The 19,312-nt window shown below is 37.6% G+C and overlaps 1 protein-coding gene across 4 annotated transcripts in view; it reads left to right on the top strand.

Annotated features, from left to right (window-relative positions):
* LOC150102874 (ATP-binding cassette sub-family C member 5-like) overlaps window positions 1-19,312 on the top strand; it is a 1,133,802-nt gene that overhangs the window by 838,024 nt on the left and 276,466 nt on the right. For all 4 annotated transcript variants that reach the window (XM_090397917.1, XM_090397915.1, XM_090397916.1 and 1 more), the window contains one exon: window positions 2,249-2,531. In XM_090397917.1, coding sequence (XP_090254043.1) covers window positions 2,249-2,531 — 283 coding nt within the window. The remainder of the gene's footprint in view (window positions 1-2,248; window positions 2,532-19,312) is intronic.

Below are 19,312 nucleotides of genomic sequence, written 5' to 3'. Positions count from 1 at the left end.
GGACACTGACCTGCAGAGATAAAAGAGCTATAATTCTGTTGTATAAGACTCTGATCAGATCACACTTAGACTATTGTTCTCAGATTTGGTCCCCAGGATTTGAAGGGGATAAATTGACTGTGGAAAGGGTACAAAGGCGGATAACAAAGACAGTTTCAGGACTGTACAATGTTAGTTATGAGGATCGGCTGAGGGAATGTGGACTGCAGAGTTTGGTGGATAGAAGATGGAAAGGTGATATGATTGAGACTTTTAAACTGTTGCGAGGTGGTTACAGGGCTGACACTGGGGAGTTCTTTCACTTGGTTGAACAGTGGGAAGGAGTGATGACAAGAGGCCATCCCTGGAAGTTATGAAAGGAAACTGTGAGCAAGAGGGTGAGGAGTGGTTTCTTTGCATGGAGGGTGGTTGAACTATGGAATGCATTGCTTGATAGTGTGGTGAGAGCAAGAACAGTCAATGAGTTAAAGGGGTGGTATGATAGACAGTCTGTTTCCTAGGAAGGACTTCCCATGATGAGTCTTTTGACTCCATGGAGGCCTGAATAATAATAAAATAAGCATATTCTTGATGTCTGGAATAACTACTTTAAATGACTATGAAATGAAACAAGCAGAGACAGAATAGTGGTAGAAAATATTCATGTGAAATTAACAGCACACATTAATACTTTGAGGTAGAAATGCCACCTGAAATGTGGAAAGGCACATTTCAGGTGTTGAATAGTATCTGCTCCAGCTGATACTATTCAACAAGAAAAGTAAACTTTATAAAACCACACATAACAGGCTAAGAAAAATTGTGTAAGAGAACCTTGGGGAAGAACATGCTTAAGTGGTTGCCAGGATTAGATTTGTACTTTCATACAAGGAAGCAAAAAATCATGGGAATATAACAAGTATCTGAACGGTTTATCTGAAAAGGGCATATGACACACACAAAGTACACTGAAGTTGTGAGTCAACACTTTAGAATTGAATGAGGTAAAGCTGTTATTTTGGTGTAAAATCAAATGAAAAACAAGGGTGTATGCATACACACTCTCATTACTCTTATTCATGACCTTATATGGACAATGTATAAGGGATAATCTCTGCAGATTTTATTCATCTGTTTTTGGACTATATGAAGAGATTTTGAAACAGTCCAAGGAATAATGACTGAGTTAGCATTGCATTTCTGTATATCGAGTATGAAGATAGACTGTGTAAACACCATTTACACAGTCTATTTACACTGTGTAAACACCTTGCAGAGACTGATCTAGTAGGAAATGGAGTAACTGACTTATAATTGACATATACAAGTTGGTGAAGGATTGTATCAAATTAATGTAGAAGAGAACTGGCATCAAAATTTTCACAGAATGGAAGGAGAAAGGGGTGAAACAAAAGAAAATTCCTGGAAGTTTTATGAGGATCCAAGAGTTGATTTTAGAGTAGAGTGGCTAGTGATTGTTTTGCCTGAGAGCATAATGACTTCAGAAATAGTGAATGTGTTTAAGGTGTGCTGTTAAATCCTGAGGAACATCCCCCCACACAATGCATCTTCTGACTCCATTGAGGTGTAATGTTAATAATAATCTCATCTCATCTTCCTTTTACCTTGTGGTGTCGAAGGTTTATTAATCATCGGACCTCAAACCGTTCACAGGATAAGGTGGTCACAGCCCTATGCCCCGGTCTATCCTATGTCCTGTAGTGTTGAGTTCTCAAGGCCGGTTTGCCTGCTTTGCGGGATGAAAAACCTCCAGGATAAACTGGGGAATAAACCCTACTGTCCACGCCCAAGACTAGCTAACTTGGCTATGGCTGAGGAAGATCCTTCAGCTCCTCACCGTCAACGACAGGAATCAAACCTAGGACACTCCTTCCCCAGGCATATGGTTGCAAAGTGCACAGCCACTAGGCTAACCGAGCAGACATTAATAATAATGATGGAGATAATGTTTTTTTTATTATTATTATTATTTGTTAAGAGTTAATGTAGCATAATTTGTAATAATGCAAAATGTCACTAATAAATCTTTTTCTTCTCGGATGCATCAATCCATAGATTGGTTAGTGGCAGCAGTATGTTATAATGTCCTATACCTGTGCTTTCCTTTTTACTTCTTCATAGCTTTTAGCTCCTGTTATTATAATGCAAAAATGAAAATATATATAATGCAAAAATATCACAAATAAATAAGTAGGCCTAATTAAGAAAAATTTATTATTTTATAACATATTTCCATTTCTTTTTTTAGTGGACATTCAACTTCCTCTACATATGTTTTCATTTTTTCAAGTAACATTGGCTACCTTCTGTATGCTTCTCACTGTACTACTAATTTTCCCATGGATATCATTTCCTTTGATAATCATGGGGATGGGATTTATAATCCTACAGAAGATGTTCTGTGCAGTTATGCCACATTTTAAAAGACTAGAAAACATGACTAGATCACCAATTTATAGCCACATTGCTGTTACTTTCAAAGGACTTGTGACAATTTCTTCCTTCCAAATGCAACAGGAATTTATTCAGAAGTAAGTGTTTTGCATCAAATTTTTGAAATGTTATATTTAAATGTTATGGTCATGAAATTTTATATTTAAATGTTATGGTTACTTAGTTACTTACATGGATGTAAGTAATCTGCCCATATACAGCCTTCTGGAAATAACATCAAATGAAAATTTAAAAAATACCATATCACTTTGTTGCTAAAATTCACTGGGCTGTCCTCACAGGTTTAGCAATATGTCTCCTAAATTTTATATGTTTATACTCCATCACTTCCAGACCTCTGATTTTCCTGTAAGATATCCCTGCCAATTATACTATCTTTGTTTCCCAACTTTTAAAACCTTAACTATGAACCCCACTCACTTGCCTATTTACTTAATCTATTCAAGTCACATTGTAAAAACCCTCTCATCAGATAGCAACAATGCCAATGGCAACATCAGAAGTTAAAAAAATAAAAATAAAAAAAGCTGAAATTATCAAGCTGTTGTCTGCACTGGTTACAATATTAAGCAAAATGGACACCAGGATCAGCTATGAACCTTTGTGTTAAATACTTCCGGTTCAAAAAATAGTAATGGTAACAAAAATAAAATACAATTAAGTAAATCAACTGATGCTATATAAATATTGTACTGGCCAGTTTGACACTCATGAGTTGAGAGGGTAAGCAAAGATTATGAATATATTATTAGAGCTGTATGCTTAGAAGGAAATATAATTTGTAAAATAGCTAAGATTAATTTTAGTGGACTACATAACTGTATAAGAGTAATATATATTGCTTATGAATGGGTGTAAATCATCTGAAGAAACTCCTAATTAGGTAACATAGTAATGAGAGGCAGTGATAGAAGTGAACAAGATTTGAGAAAGTAAGAGGAAATGGAGAGTGAGAATAAGTGAAAGTGAAGGGACGATTGCAAATAAAAAAAATGGAGAGTAGGGTAGTATGAGATCAGTGGGAGAGACAAACCTAATACAACAGTCAGCAAGATACAGGGAAACTACAGATGCATATAAGGAATAAGGAGAGTAGATGCTGAAAATGGTAGAGAATGAATATAAAGGCAATTGACAGGGGAGATGGCTTTGGATGCTTTTCTCCTTCATCCTAGTGGACCAGTCATAGCTGAGAGGTGCCAAAGACAGGATTGGTTGCAGACCCAAAAATGAGTTAATGTGTTTATTTATAGAAACAAAGAGTAGCAAAATTAAGGGGAATGGTTTACTGCATAGATTGAATTGATAAGCCTAACATGTTTGGGGAGCCTCCTTAGCTCAGTCAGTTTCGATGATACCCTTTGGTTGGAAAGCTATGGGGTTGAATTTTTTGTCTAGGATGTGAACTTTTATCCAATCTTTTGAACTGAAGGTGAGTTAGCCAGCCTCCTATGGAGGTGGCAGGGTTTTTTCATCCCACAAGACAGGCAAACCAGTCAGGAAACACAAAATTGGTGGTTATAATAGGATTAATTACACTATTAGGGTATTCATTATTACATCATCCTTATTCAACCATGTTCCCATTTAGTCTATCACATAAGGTATGAAGGAATGGGAACATAGTTGAATAAGGATGATGTACTGATTGGGAACAGAGATGAGAGAGTGTGGTGTTTACCATGAGGATAAGGAAGGTAAGACATTAATGTAGCTGATGAAAGCAGAGGAATTGTGCCCATTGAGATGAATATGCAGAGCTGACAACCATGGTAGTTGGAGAGTAACCATTGGAGGTAGACCAGATGAGATATTTAATAGGGATGTTGCCATAGGCAAAAGTATAATGTAACAACAAGAAAATGTAGAGGCAAATTGGTAGCAAAGAAGAGGAGGAGAATGAATATTATAGGTGACTGAAATATAAATTGGAATGAAGAATGAGAAACAAGGAAAATATATTTGAGGTTCTGGGAAACAAATACAATTCAGCAGTATGTAGCAGAGTGCACATGAGGATTGAGAACATCGGATTTGATTAGAGGAACTGTTGTAAATGAAATATCAAATCTTTTTCCAACTGATGAAAAGATGATTAGGTATGTACCAGCTATGGATCAGCAGTGCTCAATATACGGCTACTGCTGGTTAAAGTTAACCTCACCTTCTTGAAGTGTGGCCTGTTTTCACCAAAGAGACTGGTTTCACCAAGAATTCTCACTGTAAGAGGAAGTTACAGCTAAATATGGGGTCTAAATATGAGTAACTAGATATGAGAAATTCTGGATGTGAATAACTAAATATTTGAAGGTTTAAATATGAAATATGAGAAATTAAGGTAGCATGAGAAAGGCTCTGGAATACCAGTAATTAAGAGAGGGTGACAGAATATAAATTGCAAATCTTGGTGGATAAACATTGCAGAGGGGGACATAATACAGACATTAACTGGCTGAGGATATGTTATCAGATAATGGAGAAAGATTATTCATGGAGTGGAGGAAATTGGAGGAATAATGAAAAGCCATCCTTTGAAGTTGTATAGGAATTTGCAAGAAAGACTAGTGGTAGGAAGGTAGAATGTTCATTCAATACTTACTATATTTTCTACGAACAACAACAATCAAAACTTTAAGCCAGGCATGGGCAACCTTTCCTAGTTCGTGGGACAAATTATCATTCTGTCTCTGAGTCAAGGGCCGGACCAAATTATTAAATAAAATAAATTAATATTAAATTAATTAAAACAAATTGTTACTTCATATTTCATTTATTTATAATATAATGCTTTGGTATAAAGCCCTACATAAATTTTATAATATAATGAACGACATAACAATTTAATGTGAAGACTGGCCTTGTACTTGAACTATGAGACTATCAATATTGATGTTAATATTACTTAAGGATAATCGCATAGAATTTTCTAGGTTTTCGTCCATTATTCTTGTCAGAATTTTTGATTTATTGTATTTCATCCTCGAAAAAAAAACTGTTCACACACATATGTGCTGCCGAAAAGATAAATGATTTTTTTTGAAAAGGCGTGTAAATTTGTATATTTTTCTTCCACCAAATAAAATTTCTAAAAATCCATCAAAGCAATGTTGTTAAATTGTGATTTTAGCACTAAATCTGCCTGAAGCTCAATAAGTTCCATCTGTAAGTTTTCTGGCACATTATTTACATCAGCATCCATCGGACGAGCAAATATAGCGAATGTGGAGGCTTTGTTTTTGAAGTCGGCAAACCTTGTATCAAATTGCTGTATTAGTGCCTTCAGTTCATCTCCATAACAATTATAAGGGATATTTTTATGAGTTGCTAGAGTAGGAAAATGATAACAATTTTTAGCTGTTATCTGACTTTCCAACAATCTTAGTTTATTATAAAAAGCTTTGACAGGTCCATGCAGTTCATGAACCAATTGTCCTTGTTTTTGCAATTTAAAATTCAGTTCGTTTAGGTATCTGGTGACATCTACAAGGAATGCTAAATCACACATCCACTCATCATCTTTTACTTGGTTAATTGTCTTTCCTTTTATGTCCATAAAATCTGCAATGTCTTGTCTCAGATCATAAAATCGTTTTAACATTTTACCTTTACTCAACCACCTCACTTCACAATAAGACACATCTTCATAATCCGAAAATAGGTCTGCCAAATACTCCTTAAATTGGTGGTGATTAAGTGCCCGTGACATAATAAAGTTAATACTGGCTACTACAACTTCCATAACATTTGTGAATTTAATCGATTTTGCACACAGATTTTGTTGGTGGATAATGCAGTGAAAATCTGTTAAATTTTCCAGATGTATCTGTAGTTCTTTTGCTTTTTCATGAACTATTCCAATAATCCAATAATCTTAGCATCCTAGGGAGTTCTTTCAATATGTAGCCAGCAAAAGAAAGAATGATTATGGAAGGATGATATTGATTGGAGGAAATGGTATAAAGACAGCTGTTGCAGAATGTGTGGTGGAGATACTTAATGAGCAGTTCATAAAGATCTGTCAATCTTGTGAATGTGACTTCATGGAGAGATTGAGAGCAGTTGATGATGGGGAGGAGAGACTGACTGTAAGTGAGCAAGAGGTGTTTGGGGAATTGAGTAAACTAGATGTAAATAAGGCTGTGGGACTTGATAATATATCACCGCGTATTCTGAAGGAGTGTGCTAGGGAGGTAACGCCTGCCTTGACATATTTTTTTAATACGAGTCTTGCACTGCATCAAGTTCCTAAGGAGTGAAAGGAGGGCAAGATTGTGCCACTTCATAAAGGAGGCAACAGAACTCAAGGATCAAACTATAGGCCTATCTGTGTGTCAGGTGGTGTGGTGTGGTTAAGTTGTTGGAGAAGCTTGTGAGAACTAGGATCCAGAGTTGGGTAGACAACAATGGTATAATCTTTGATGGACAGCATGGATTTGCTAAAGGGAGGTCATGTTTTAGTAATCTACTTACTTATTACAATAAAGTGACTGCTTCCTTGGACAGAGGAGAAGGATACACAGTAATATACTTGGATTTCTCAAAAGCTTTTGATAGAGTACCTCATGATAAGTTGACAGTCAAACTAGAGCAGATGGGGTTGGATATTAGATTAGTGCATTGGATTGGTGACTGGCTATCTGATAGGTATCAACAAGTTGTGTATGGGGGTGTGATATCCAGGAAAAGGAAAGTCACTAGTGGAGTGCCTCAGGTGTCTGTTTTAGGACCATTACTATTTAACTTGTACATTAATGATATTGGCGAAGATTTGGGTTGAGATATTCAGTTGTTTGCAGATGATGCAAAGTTGGGACGAACCATAAAGAGTAGTGAAGATGTTGTGGCCTTGCAAGAAGACTTGAATAAATTGAGTGATTGGGCAAGCAAATGGGGATGTGAGTTCAATGTTGCAAAATGTAAGGTTTTAAAATTTGGAAAACAAAGATGGGATGCAGAATTTATGCTTGGTGAGAATATATTGTTGGAGGTAGAGGAAATAAGAGATCTGGGGGTGATAGTGGATAAGGATCTAAAATTTAGGGGACACATTGCCAAAATTGTGAAGACAACACAAAGGCTTCTGGGAATGATGCAGAGGACACTGACGTGTAGAAGTAGGGAGATTCTTGTTCCATTGTATAAGGCTTTGATTAGGCCACACATGGACTATTTTGCCCAGATTTGGTCACCGGGTTTTCAGAAGGATGAAGAGATGTTGGAAAAGGACCAAAGGCAACTGACTAAGGTAGTTTCTGACCTCTAGAATGTTGAGTATGAGGAAAGATTGAGAAGATGTAATTTGCAGAGTCTGGTGGAGAGGAGGAAGATTGGAGATACGATAGAGACCTACAAGTTGGTAAGGGGTTGTTATAAGATCAATGGTGGAGAAGTTCTACAGAGAATAGTGGGAGATCAGGGGAGAACCAGAGGTCATCTCTGGAAACTGTATAAAGAGGGTGTGAGTAGGGGAGTGAGAGGCAGGCTTTTTTCGTGCAGAGTTGTGAATGAATGGAATGCCTTGCCTGAGATTGTGGTGACTGTAAGGAGTTTGAGTGTGTTTAAGACATAGTATGATGAGATGTGTGTGTGATAAAAGGACCTCCCAGATGAGTCTTTGACTCCATGAGGTCTTGGGGTAATAATAATAATAATAATAATTCCCTTCTGTGCACCAACCATTGCAGGGGCTCCATCAGTGCATATACCACATAGTGAACTCCATTTATGCCCAAATCTCTTGAAGACTGTGTTAACTGTTTCAAATATATCTTCACCTGTAGTTGTTCCTATTAATGGCCGAATCGCATAATTCTTCTGTGATGTTGAAATCCGCATCAACTCCTCAAATAAATATTGCTAGTTGTGCTGTCTCAGAGGCATCAGTGCTGTCATCCAAAGCAATTGAAAATGTTTCCAATCTAACAATCTTCTCTTTTAAACTTTTTTTTGATATCATCAGCCATAATTTCTATCCATCAGACAACAGCACATCTCGAAAAATGGATATTCTCGAAGTCTTTTTTCTTTTCAGGATATATTATACTTGCAACATCCAGCAGACATTCTTTGATAAATTCTCGTGTAGAAAGTATTTTTAACTTGGGTATAATTATGTTAAAGATACCAAGCAATTTTAAACTTGGTTTTACTCCATTTTTCCCAAGTGAGCAAACAGACAAAATGTCAAGTTTGCGCCTGCAATTGATACAAGACTAGCTGATCCCACAGGTAGTGCAAGACCAAGGCAACTCGTGGTAAAGGTATTGCAGGCACAAACTTGACATTTTGTCTGTTTGCTCACTTGGGAAAAATGGAGTAAAACCAAGTTTAAAATTGCTTGGTATCTTTAACATAATTATACCCAAGTTAAAAATACTTTCTACATCTAGATCTCCTCCTGAGATTTTTATTTAATAAGGTTAAAACACCTTATGGTAACTCATTTTGGTAAAATACTTATAAGCTCTGCATTACTAAATCTTGGTATTTCTAGCCTGGCTCCCACTGATGAGACCTCAATAAAGGTCGAAACCGGTCTGGGTAGTGGCCCCTTGCCTTTAATACAAAACATCATACATCCCCTTCTTGGAGATGTGTTTTGGCATTAAGGGTAAATATTAAGATTAGCGATCAGATCTTGCCCCACCTTTACCACAAGTTGCCTTGGTCTTGCACACTACCTGTGGGATCAGCTAGTCTTGCATCAATTGCAGGTGCAAACTTGACATTTTGTCTGTTTGCTCACTTGGGAAAAATGGAGTAAAACCAAGTTTAAAATTGCTTGGTATCTTTAACACAACTTGATAAATTCTCCTTCACCAAATGACTTAGAATGGTTAGCTATTTTTTCGCTTACTACAAAGCTGGCTTTGACAATGCTGTGGTGCTGTGTTGAACATTTGCTGCTGGGTATTCAAGTTCTTCTTCAACTTCTGTATTTCATCTTTTCGTAGTTATCCATCAATTTTTGGGTGATCCGCATGTCTCGAAGTAAAGTGTCTCTTCGAGTTGTATTCTTTGTTGACGAATATGGATTCATTGCACAGCAAACATACAGGCAAACCTTTATTCAGAATAAAATAATAATCCTCTGTCCAGTTGTCTTGAAATCGACGATTTCCTGCATCAACTTTTCTTTTTTTTTGCAATAACCCCTGACATTGTCCCAAATTTATAAGCAATATTCAGAACTGTCAAACAAAACTGTCTTCTACACCACAGGCACTGAACAAAGCACAACACCAACGCAAGTACTGAACTGACACGTTGTAACACGTTCACAAACGCCGCTAGTCATAGCAAGAAAGAGACCTTGGTTGGAGAAACCATAGTGTGTTTTGCACAAGTTATATCAGCTTAATGTGAGTTAGTAGAACACACCATGTTTTCTCCCATTATTAATCAGACAAACTTCGCTGAAATAGATTAGGGCCGCATCAAAAGAAGTAGAGGGCTGGATCTGACCCAGGGGTTGCCCACATGTGTTTTAAGCTATTCACGTAGACAGGCTTATATGTTGGTTATGCATTATTAAATTACTTAAGGAATTGAACAACGTACATACGAATATAAATTAAATTACACTTTAATAAATATTTCCGATATTTCGGCAACGTTACGTTGCCATCTTCAAAAGGAACTTACAAAAAACGCACGTGCACGTAGGCACTACAACACAGTAACTGAGAATGAAGAGATGAAGCTATTGTTCTCCTAAAAGTCCTGATGGTGCTCTAGCGAGCTAAGTAGGTGTTCTTGGCCGTTGGGCTGAAGGTCTGCTGATGTAAGCCTCCCAAATTTGGGGCAGTCGGATAAAACCGAGTTTGTTAGGGCTGAGGCTGATCCATAAATAGTCTTTCGAATTTGTATTTGCTACAGTGTATTACTGTAGCTTTCTTCCACCATATTCTGTGACATGTATCCAGAGCATAGTCAGCAAGACCAGAATGGCTGTACTTGTGAAAACGGATGTAGTCCTTATTTTCAGAAATTCTGATATTCACTGTCCTGCCTGTTTGGCCAAAGTAAGACAGTTTACAGCTGCAAGGACCTAGTATACACCAGGTAGGTCTAGGGGAAGTGGTTGGTCTTTAGTGGAGCGGATAAGGGATGAGAATTTTCTGTATGGCCTGTAACAGGAGGTCAGGTCATGTTTTTTTAAGATTTTAGTAATTTTTTCCGAGGTGCCTCGGATGTAGGGAATGGTGATGGATTTAGAGTAATCCTTGTTGTGAAGGGGGGGGGGGGTTGTAGGTTTTAATATTTTTTGGATTTTTTTGGGGGGGGGTACCCATTAACCGAGAAAGTGTTGAGGATGTGATTTAGTTCAGTGTTTAGGGCCATGTCATTAGAACAGATTAGTTTAGCCCTGTTGTATAGTGTTTTCACCACTCCATATTGTTGTGAGGGTGTGTGTGTGTGTGGAGGGGGGGATTGTTGGTGAATGTATCTGCCTGTATGGGTGAGTTTTCTATAAACTGAGAAAACCAAGGTTCCATCAGGCTGGTGGGTGACTAGTGTGCTTAGGAAAGGGAGGCTGTTGTTTTCCTCTTTTTCCAGGGTGAACTTGATTCTGGGGTGTTGGTTGTTTAAGTGTGTTAAGAAGGAGAGGAGTGTTTCAGAGCCATGTGGCCAAATAGCGAAAACATCATTAACGTAGCGAAGCCATATGGTTGGTTTTTGTGGGGCAGAGGCTAAGGCTTTTTCTTCAAAGGTCTCCATAAAGAAATTGGCCAAAGGTGGGGAGAGGGAACCCATGGCTGTTCCCTCTATTTGTTTGTAGAATTTTCCCTGCCAAACGATATAGCCTGAGTTCATTGTGAACTGAAATAGGGCTGAGATATCGGGAGAAAATTTAGCTTGTATTAGCTCTAAAGTTTCCTTGAGTGGGACATTTGTGAAAGGAGGAGACGTCAAAGCTGACCATTATGTCAGTATGTTGGAGTGTAAGGTTTTCTATGCTGGCTTTGAAGTGGGCTGAGTTTTTTTATGTGTGATGGTGTGTTGCCAGTATAGTGTGTGAGCTCTTTGGCCAAATGTTTAGCTAATTTGTATGTAGGGGAATCAGTGCCATCCACTATGGGACGTAATGGCACATTTTCTTTATGTATTTTTGAGAATCCCTAAATATGGGGAGGTATAGAGTTAAACGGCTTTAATCTGTTGGTAACTTCTACAGGCCAAGAAGTTACTTTCTTAAGGAGCCTGTGAAGTTTTCTAATTTGTGAGTTGGTGGGATTGTATTCGATAGGGAGGTAAAGTAGCCCAATCCAATAGAAGAGCATTAAGCTTACCTGTGTAGTCCTTTTGGTTAAGTGCTACAGTTGCATTTTTCTTATCCGCTTTGGTGATAACTAATTCTTTATTATTCCTCATTTCCTGCAGAGCTTTATATTCCTTGTTGGATATGTTGGTTTTTGGTGGTCTTGCTTTGGAGAGGACACAAGCTACATCCAGTATTACTCTGTTGGCAATTTGATGTGGAAGGTGGTGGATTCCGCGTTCGATCTGGATCATAATATCCTCACTAGCTATTTTTCTGGAAGCAATGCCGAAGTTGTGGCCACGTGAAAGTGCATTGAGTGCTTCAGGCTTTAGGGTGACTGAAGAACGGTTGATTAAGGTGTTGGTAGGAAACTTTGGATTGATGGCAGAGTTCTTTTTTAATTTTTCGAATTTTTTCATATGTTCGCCTCGTATTTTTTCAAATTCTTTGTCTGCAGCAGTACACGAGACGTAATGTAAAATTAACCAAAGCTTGTGATTTAAAGTGCATGAAAGCTCTTCTTCGAAGGTACGAACCACTTTGTTAATGTCTGCTAAGAGAAGCCACATGTCGGTGATTTGTCCGCGAAGCAACGCGTAGCTGGCACGGCTATATATACGGAGAGCTTTTTGAGAAACAAAACGGTGCTTTAATTTTACACAGTTCGGGATTACCTGATTATCCTGGCAGCGTTTTAGGAAAGTTAGGCGAGTTAATTGTCTAGACAACTTCAACTTCATTTTACTGTATTGGCGACCATATTTACGGACTCCCAAAAATACATAAAGAAAATGTGCCATTACATCCCACTGTGGATGGCATTGATTCCCCCACATACAAATTAGCTAAACATTTGGCTAAAGAGCTCACACACTATACTGGCAACACACCATCACACATAAAAAACTCAGCCCACTTCAAAGCCTGCATAGAAAACCTTACACTCCAACATACTGACATAATGGTCAGCTTTGACGTCTCCACCTTATTCACAAATGTCCCACTCAATGAAACTTTAGAGCTAATCCAAGCTAAATTTTCTCCTGATATCCCAGCCCTATTTCAGTTCACAATGAACTCGGGCTATTTCGTTTCGCAGGGAAAATTCTACAAACAAATAGAGGAGAGAGCCATGGGTTCACCACTCTCCCCACCCTTGGCCAATTTCTTTATGGAGACCTTTGAGGAAAAAGCCTTAGCCTCTGTCCCACAAAAACCAACCATATGGCTTCACTATGTTGATGATGTGTTCGCTATTTGGCCACATGGCTCTGAAACACTCCTCTCCTTCTTAATATACTTAAACAACCAACACCCCAGAATCAAGTTCACCCTGGAAAAAGAGGAAAACAACAGCCTCCCTTTCCCAGACACACTAGTCACCTGCCAGCCTGATGGAACCTTGGTTTTCTCAGTTTATAGAAAACCCACCCATGCAGGCAGATACATTCACCAACAATCCTCCCCCCACCCACCCTCACAACAATATGGAGTGGTGAAAACACTATACAGCAGGGCTAAACTAATCTGTTCTAACGACATAGCCCTAAACACTAAACTAAATCACATCCCAAAATCTTAAAAAAACATGACCTGATCTCCTGTTACAGGCCATATAGAAAATTGGCATCCCTTATCCGCTCCACTAAAGACCAACCACTTCCCCTAGACCTACTTGGTGTATACCAGGTCCCTTGCAGCTGTAAACTGTCTTACTTTGGCCAAACAGGCAGGACAGCGAATATCAGAATTTTTGAACACAAGGACTACATCCGTTTTCACAAGTACAGCCATTCTGGTCTTGCTGACCATGCTCTGGATACACGCCACAGAATACGGTGGAAGAAAGCTACAGTAATACACCACAGCAAATACAAATTCGAAAAACTATTTATGGAATCAGCCTCAGCCCTAAGAAACTCTCCAAACTTCAACAAATTTGGTTGTATGTGACTGCCCCAAATTTGGGAGGCTTACATCAGCAGACCTTCAGCCCAACGGCCAAGAACACCTACTTAGCCCACTAGAGCACCATCAGGACTTTTAGGAGAACAATAACTTCATTCTCAGTTACTGTGTTGTACTGCCTACGTGCACGTGCCTTTTTTTTTAAGTTCCTTTTGAAGATGGCAATGTGACGTTGCCAAAATATCGGAAATATTTATTCAAGTGTAATTTAATTTATATTCGTATTTACGTTGTTCAATTCCTTAAGTAATTTAATAATTTAAGCTCTTCAAGAAACACCTTACTATTCTACAGTATTTCCATGGCGTCAGAAGACTCACTGTGAGAGACCCACACTGACCTTTAATACACACAATACTTATCACACCTCTCCTTAAACTCATCACTGTCAGGACACTCACAACTACTAATAATGGCAATCCATTCCACTCAGTCACTACTCTCCAAGCAAAAAATGTAGTCTGCACACCCTGACTAACCACACTCTTACACAAATTCTCTCAAACTGTTTGTAATGTATTAAAAAAATTCCTTTGCATCAGTCTCAGTGGCGGCTCGTGCATAGGCACTGCGGGACTGCAGCAAACCCAATTTTTCTCGATATATAAATATATTTATTAATTTATTTATATTTGCTTGTAATATTTAATTTTATCATCAACAATCCTACACAATTCTCTTATTTTGTATAAAAAATAATAAAAATCCTCCTAAGTGCTACAATGCCATCTTGTAGCACTTAGGAGGGCAAAGGTCGCTGGCAGCACTGTGTTTACCAGAGTGTCATATTGCTACGTGCACAAGAATATGCACGTCATAGTGAGATGCGAGCTATTAGCGTAATGCAGCACTCTCCGTCGTACAGTTCCACTGTTGTTTATATGCAGTTTGCGCCAGTAGTAGCCAGTAGTAGAGAGTGAGTAAATATTTGGACATTACAATTAAAGACAAAATATTTGTTATAGTTTTTATTTTAGAACATTATTGGGGTTATTGACAGTTATGACCTCAAAATGCAACCTCAAGAAATAAGTTCTGTGTCAGTAGTGACTGTAAGTGAACTACAAATTCTTCAACAGTCACACAAATATCAAGGAAAAAGTTATTGACCTTTTCGCTCAAAACAAAACAAGAAGAATGGATTTTATTTTTAAGTAATTTTTAATTATACTAAACTGTATAATTTTATCGATAATAAACAATATTTTTTCATGTGTAATTTTTTTTTTTTTTTAATTTTTACCATAATTTTGATATTTTATCCAAACACGTATATTTCAAAAGTTGCTGCACCCCCATGATTTCAAGCCACGAGCCGCCACTGGTCAGTCTTATAAAACCCCTTTGATAACTTTTCAAACTTTTCTGCCTATTTACTAAAGTTTGCAACCCAAACACCTTCAACCTACACTCATAGGGTGCATTCTACAAGCTGGACACTTGGTCACTCATCTCTGAATCCTCTGAACTACCACCTGATCCCCAAGAAATCCGGATAACCAAATCTGTGCACAGTAGTCAAGATGTGGCCAAATCATAATGAAGAGGGAAATAACCTCCCTATCTTTGCTCATGTGTTTTTCAACATCCAAGTAATCCTTTGAGCTATTTTGTGCACTTTTGCAATATGCCCTCTGGACTTCAACTCTCTTTCCACCATTACTCCCAAGACCCTAGCCTCATCAATTTCCTGCAATCCTGTATTATCAATGGGATACACAGTATGTAACCTTTATAACACGAAGTGCACAACCTTACATTTTGCGATGTTAAATTGACAATCATTAACCTTCACCCACAATGCCAGTTTATTTAAATCATTCTGCAGGATATCTACATCACTTTTATCAGTTATTGCCCTCTTCTGTTTTGTATCATCTGCAAAACTAAGGTGGGAAACAGTAGATAAATGGTTCTTCTTTTCCCTTTAACCCTGCAGAGGTTGGGGTTGAAAAAATTGCAGCGTAGGTCGCGTGTATCTGAGAGATACATTCATTACTAGTATGTGCTAAAATGCGATAAAACTTTAAAAAAAACACTGCAAATATAATACATGGTGGTTTGTTTATTTTCAGTTACAATCTAGAAATTATTGAACAAAGAAACAAAGAAAAAAACAACAACTAAACCGATACTAGACATCGGAGTTTACGGTATCTCTCAGATACAGTTTACTATCAAATATCACTTTCGCATTCAACTCTATCATTCTCATCGTCGGACTCGAGTAACAAAATCACTGAATCTCTTCAAAATCTGATAGGTTATCCAATCGATATATTTTTCCAGCCATTTTCAAAGGTAAATTTAAAAAAAACAAACAACTTAACCAATACTATACTGACATCGGAGGTCACAGTATCTCTCAGATACAATTTACTATCAAATATCACACACCTTTACATAACACGTGTTAAACCAAATCTGACTGCATAAACAGTGTGGAATATCACATGTAATATATGCATGCCCAGCTACTCATGACCTCCAAGCTATACACTGGATATGTGTAAGAATATTTATATTAAACAATTTGTTTGTATCTGTTAGATCAGCCGTGACCTCTGCAGGGTTAACCATTTGCATTTGTCACCTGTCTGCACACACACATGTATTAATTATATAGGTTTTACACTCTCTCATGTGTGATATTAATATAAAAAATATATATATAAACAAAAGAAAAGAAATAATTGATAATCAAATAATCTCATTTCTCTAGGGCTGTCATCATTGTGCCTGATTATGTCATGAGATTAAATGAGAAGATTGAGGTCACAAAGGATATACTACAAAACCTTGATGCAGAAATGATAGTTAGTTTATATGAAATTTTGGCATAAATGCTGAAAACGTGCAATAATAAAAAATGATAAAAACATTATAATCCTTAAAAAAATGAAATCGAAACATTTCCACAGTGATAGCCTTAACAAATAAAATTACTTGAAATGATGAACTTCAGAACGATGTGTTAATGAGGTGACAGCAAAAAAAAGAAAAGTTTCTGATAAAAAAAAACTTATCATTTTGAAAAAAGATAAGTTTTTCCTGATCAAAAACTCTAATAAATCAAATTTATTTGAGTTTTTGCTTTAAATATACATAGGATCTAATACAGATAAACTATATTTCTATGGATAGTTAACACTTGTCAAATTTGTACTTTACATAATATATTAGCATATTTTGTCAGTGTTCTTTGTGCAGTGTTTAGATAATGGCAGAGGCTGCCATCATTTAAACTTTAAAATAAAATTTAAAATCATCATTTAAACACTTTAAAATTTAGTTTGCCACTATGTAATCTCCCAGCCCACTACCCTTTAAAGACTACTTACACAGCATAACTAAAACATTTTGTGGTATGTTGTGCTTGCAGCTTGTTTGCATCCTGGCAGGTAGAAATTTAACAGGTGGAAAGACTGGGAGTGTATGTCTGCATAAAATGTACAAAAAATGGGAAGAGCTTGGTGATATGGAAATTAGCATAAACAGACTTCAGCAGCATTCAGAAATGAGTGAATGCTGACTGAGAGAGATAAGTAGCATAATCTAGGATGAGGAAAGTAAGCATCATGTGCATAAGGATATAAAATTAGGGAGTGTAGTATGTTTGGAAAATGGTGTTGACAAGGAACATGAATGTCAAGCAAGAGTAGCTTCCTTGAAGGAAGAGAGAAAGATGCACTGAGAGAAAGAATGAGTTGAGAAGCAATAAGTTAGGAGAGTGGAAAGAATGGATATGAAGCAAATGAGAGTAGGGGAGAGAGAGAAACAGAGAGTTATAGGAATAATTGAAGGGGTGAGAATAAGAAAACCAGGGAATGAGGGGGAGGCTTAACAATTTGTGGAGTGCAAAATAGAATGTCAAGAGAGTGTTTGCCTGAAGGAACAGTAGACACTGACTATAACAATTATGCCAGGCAAAAGAGTGAATGAGATGATTGTGATGGCAGGTACAACTGATTTGAGAGGAGGCAGTGTGAATAGGGTGGTGAGAGATCTGAGGTTAATGCTTGAGGTTGTGCAGAAGACTGAGAAAGAGAAGATAATGAATGTGCTGCCAAGGTAATGCAGAGCTGAGATAATGAATAATATAATAATGCGATGGCTACAATGTGCCAAAAGAAAGGCTTGGATTATGTGGATACCTGGAGTGCATTTTAGAACAGAAAGAACTATGTGAGATGGCTTGCATTTGAATGGGGAAGGATGAGGCATATAGAGAGAAAGTTGTTCTCTGGATAACTTAGAGTTATGGAGCAGGGAAACTAGTTATAAGGGTGGATGGTAGCAGGGATGGCCTCTTGTGGGAATAGTCACTTGGGAGAAGGGAGAAATGCATTGTGTATGCCGAATCCCGTGGAATCTAGAGGGGATAATGATAGGTATAAAAACAGTGAGAGTGCCTTGGTGATTATTTATACAAATGTCAGGAGTGTCCAGAATACCGGGCATGAACTGATGGCACTGATAGCCCCAGCCTATTCAAACATTATTGGGATCAGTGAGATGAAAGATAAATACTGACAGGAATAGAAGTAGCAGGAATAGCATATTGTGGCCAGAGATCAAGAGCAAACATGGTGGTTGAGTATTGCTTATAATAAATGATGAATTTTGTCCCCTTGAGGCAGAAGATTAAGAAGGCAGTGGCACTAATAGCTTTGAAAGCATATGGAGTGAGGTGAGGTTAGGCAAGATAGGATATTTAGTGGAGTGTTGCTATAAGCCAGGAAGAATAGAGGGCAAAGAGCAGGAGATGTTGAGCTTGGTAAGTACAAAAGAATGATTGTTATGGAAGAGCTACAGTAGTCTAAATGGGAAGAGGAAATGAATGTAGTATTAAGTGAATGTGATTCTGGAATTCTTGAGGGGCAAATGTCTTAAGGAACATGTAGTAGAAGGAACACAAGGTTCAAGAGTTTTGAATTTGGTTAGAGCATCAGATGTAATTGTAACTGAGATGGTATCCCTGGTTGTGGAGAGTGACCATATGATTTTGACTCGAAAGATGAAGACATGTAGTCTGTATGAAGAAAAAACAGCATTCTTAGAAATCAGCTTGGAGCAGTTCTATGGATGGAGAAATTGGATGAGAGAGTTAATATCATTGCATAGCAACTGGTAAAGACATATTATTAGCAGCAATGGCAAGTTGTATAACTCAAGTGACAAAGGAAATGCAATTTGGTGTAAAGTGGCTGACAAACGATATCATACAGGAACTGCAGGTGAACAAAAAGTTATGAAAGAGATATAAGGAAGGGAGTGGCAAGAAGATGCATGGAGAATATAAGACTCAGACCAGGAGTGTGACTGGTATGGTAAAGAAGAGATTGGCCCTGAGATCCAAGGGAAATCTTAAGGCATTCTTTTGTTATGTGACCATTAGGAGGGTAAATGACATCATTAGACAAAGACTGGAACAGAGGGACTGATGCAGATGACACAGTGGGCTTATTTAATGATCAATCAATTTGATGGGGTATTTCATCCTGGAGAAGGAAGTTTTAATGCGAGATGGAAGGAGTAGGGTTGGATTTAGAAAAGCAAAAGAACAGGATATTTCTAATACTGAATACTTTGGATGTCAATAAAGCAATGGGACTGAATGGGATT

The sequence above is a fragment of the Typopeltis vanoorti genome, chromosome 9 (assembly GCF_054136105.1).
Source record: "Typopeltis vanoorti isolate ZY-2024b chromosome 9, IOZ_Tvanoo_1.0, whole genome shotgun sequence".
Lineage (NCBI taxonomy): Eukaryota > Metazoa > Arthropoda > Arachnida > Uropygi > Thelyphonidae > Typopeltis > Typopeltis vanoorti.
Note: the sequence above shows the minus strand (reverse complement) of the source record. Positions and strands in the feature narration are given on the sequence as shown.